This window comes from Puntigrus tetrazona, chromosome 2 (genome assembly GCF_018831695.1).
Source record: "Puntigrus tetrazona isolate hp1 chromosome 2, ASM1883169v1, whole genome shotgun sequence".
Classification (NCBI taxonomy): Eukaryota; Metazoa; Chordata; class Actinopteri; order Cypriniformes; family Cyprinidae; genus Puntigrus; species Puntigrus tetrazona.
This window is the reverse complement of record NC_056700.1, coordinates 12,903,132-12,905,205: the sequence shown is the minus strand read 5'-3', so window position 1 is coordinate 12,905,205 and position 2,074 is coordinate 12,903,132. Positions and strand designations below refer to the sequence as shown.

At 43.8% G+C, this 2,074-nt stretch overlaps 1 protein-coding gene across 1 annotated transcript; it reads right to left on the bottom strand.

The window, feature by feature from the left end:
* Positions 1–264: 264 nt before the first annotated feature.
* On the bottom strand, positions 265–2,074 carry mc4r (melanocortin 4 receptor). Its single transcript, XM_043256894.1, has one exon. The coding sequence runs from the start codon at positions 1,750–1,752 to the stop codon at positions 772–774; it is 981 nt and encodes a 326-aa protein (XP_043112829.1). The 5' UTR covers positions 1,753–2,074; the 3' UTR covers positions 265–771.

Sequence of the window (2,074 nt, the reverse complement as noted above, 5' to 3'; positions counted from 1 at the left end):
ACAGAAATCCTTCTTTTTTGTAAACGTACTAGATGAGAGTTTATTCAGCACAATGTGGTAACCTTCAAAACAGACTGATAAAAAAGATAGCTTCTAAGTACTTGAAGGCAGTCTTTTACTTAATGATATATGCATTTACTTTTTGAGCTCCATGACTCTGAAGCTGGAAAAGGAAGGAAAATGGAATAAAATTTGTGACTTAAGAACAAATTTCTTACCAGGCCATCAAATCTACTACTTCACAATAAAATATGTGAGCCATAATTGCTGGTTTTGATGTTTTATTTGCACAATGAAATGCCATTGCAAAAGAAAAATAAAATGATCTTACAAAATACAAAAATAAATTCAGAAGTCTGGAACACATTTATTAAGCTGCAACGCCTCTCAAGCTGAAATACAAACTTGATGAGAGAACATAATCACGGTTACCGAATGCTGTGCATGTGCTTGAGTCACTGAATCACAACACGGTGCCATAAATTTGCTGTCATTTAGTGATTTTAAACATTGGCACTTTTTGATGTCTTATTCAACAAGCAAAATGAATGAGACTAAAACAGCATGTCAATGAATCCTTGAGTCATTAACATTAGCATTTTTTCATGGTTAGCACAGTATCACATTTCTCTGGGTATCAAATAAATGTGCGCAGAATAATCACACAAGCTATGCAGCATAATTAGTGTAATGTTCTACAATATCAGCATCGTCCAGTGTTGGTTGCTTAGTGCTGTCTCACAATCAGGATCCTTAAAAGTCATCAAAAGCTTAAACACAAAGAGAGGTCAGTCCATACCAGCAGCAGCAGATCTCCTTGAAGGTCTTCCTCATCTCTTGGCTCCTGAAGGCGTAGATGAGAGGGTCTATGACCGAGTTGCACATAATGAGGATCAGATACATGTTGAAGTGGGACATGAAGCAGATGCAATAAGGGTTCCGGGGGCAGGAGATCATGAGGATGAGATGCAAGAAGAAGGGAGCCCAGCACACCACGAATACACCTAACAGAATAGTAATGGTGATGGCCCCTTTCATATTTGCCGCCTGCCAGATAGGGCCGTTGCCAGGAAGGGCGGCTATGCGCTTCATGTGCAGCCGGGCTAAAAGAAACATGTGGACGTAGAGCGAGGCCATAAGCGCCAGCATGGTGAAGAACATGCTGATAAGGCAGATGAGAACGGTGGTGCTCTCCGAGTACACGATAAAGAGCACACCAGAGACCGTGCAGAAGGTCCAGATGCAGGTGATGATGGTGCCTGCCCGCCGTTGGGTCATGATGTTGTGGTAGCGCAAAGCGTAGAAGATCGTGATGTAGCGGTCCACCGCGATGGCCAACAAACTCCAAATTGAAGCCAACAGTGAGCTGCAGATCATCGAATCAAAAATGTTATCCATGTTCTTGATGATGCTCTCGCGATTGGTTAAGTTGCCTCCCGTGATGAGCGCCATCACTACCGTTTCCGAGGCATTGGAGACGCTGACCAACAAGTCCGCTACGGCTAAACTGCATATAAAGAAGTACATTGGAGAATGAAGGTTCTTGTTCTTGACAATAGCCGCGATCACCAGAATGTTCTCCAGGAGACTGACGAGCCCGAGCGTGAGGAACACCTCTGTGGAGATGAGCAGCTGCTCATAGCATCCAGAGGAAGATCCTCTCTCACCCTGAGCAGGCTTTCCCACTGGTAAAGCTCCCTGGCTGTGATTCCGAAATGAATGGTGCAGTCCATGATGATGTGAGGTATTCATTTCCCTGAATATCCGTAGTCAATGATATGATCTGAGTCTACTTCAGTCTGGTGAATTCAAATTGAACATCATCCGTCACATAGATCAAAGAAAGCAGGTACTGTGTGAGCATCCGTCACCTCACTTCTGTGACAACTCTTCCTGTAAATCAGCAAAATCGTTCGACAATTGTCTGCAAGAGCCTCCTACACAACACAGACACACAGAGAATCAGAGGAGAGGAGACAGCGGCAATTGACCAAAATGCTGACTGTGTTTCAACACTCTTGAAGTGCAAAGAGCGTTCAGAGTGAGGCACTCAGTCTCCAGAGCATCCAGCACT

Bases quoted from the DNA above. Each gene is read 5' to 3' on its own strand.
- mc4r (XM_043256894.1), bottom strand. From the start codon at position 1,752: ATGAATACCTCACATCATCATGGACTGCACCATTCATTTCGGAATCAC.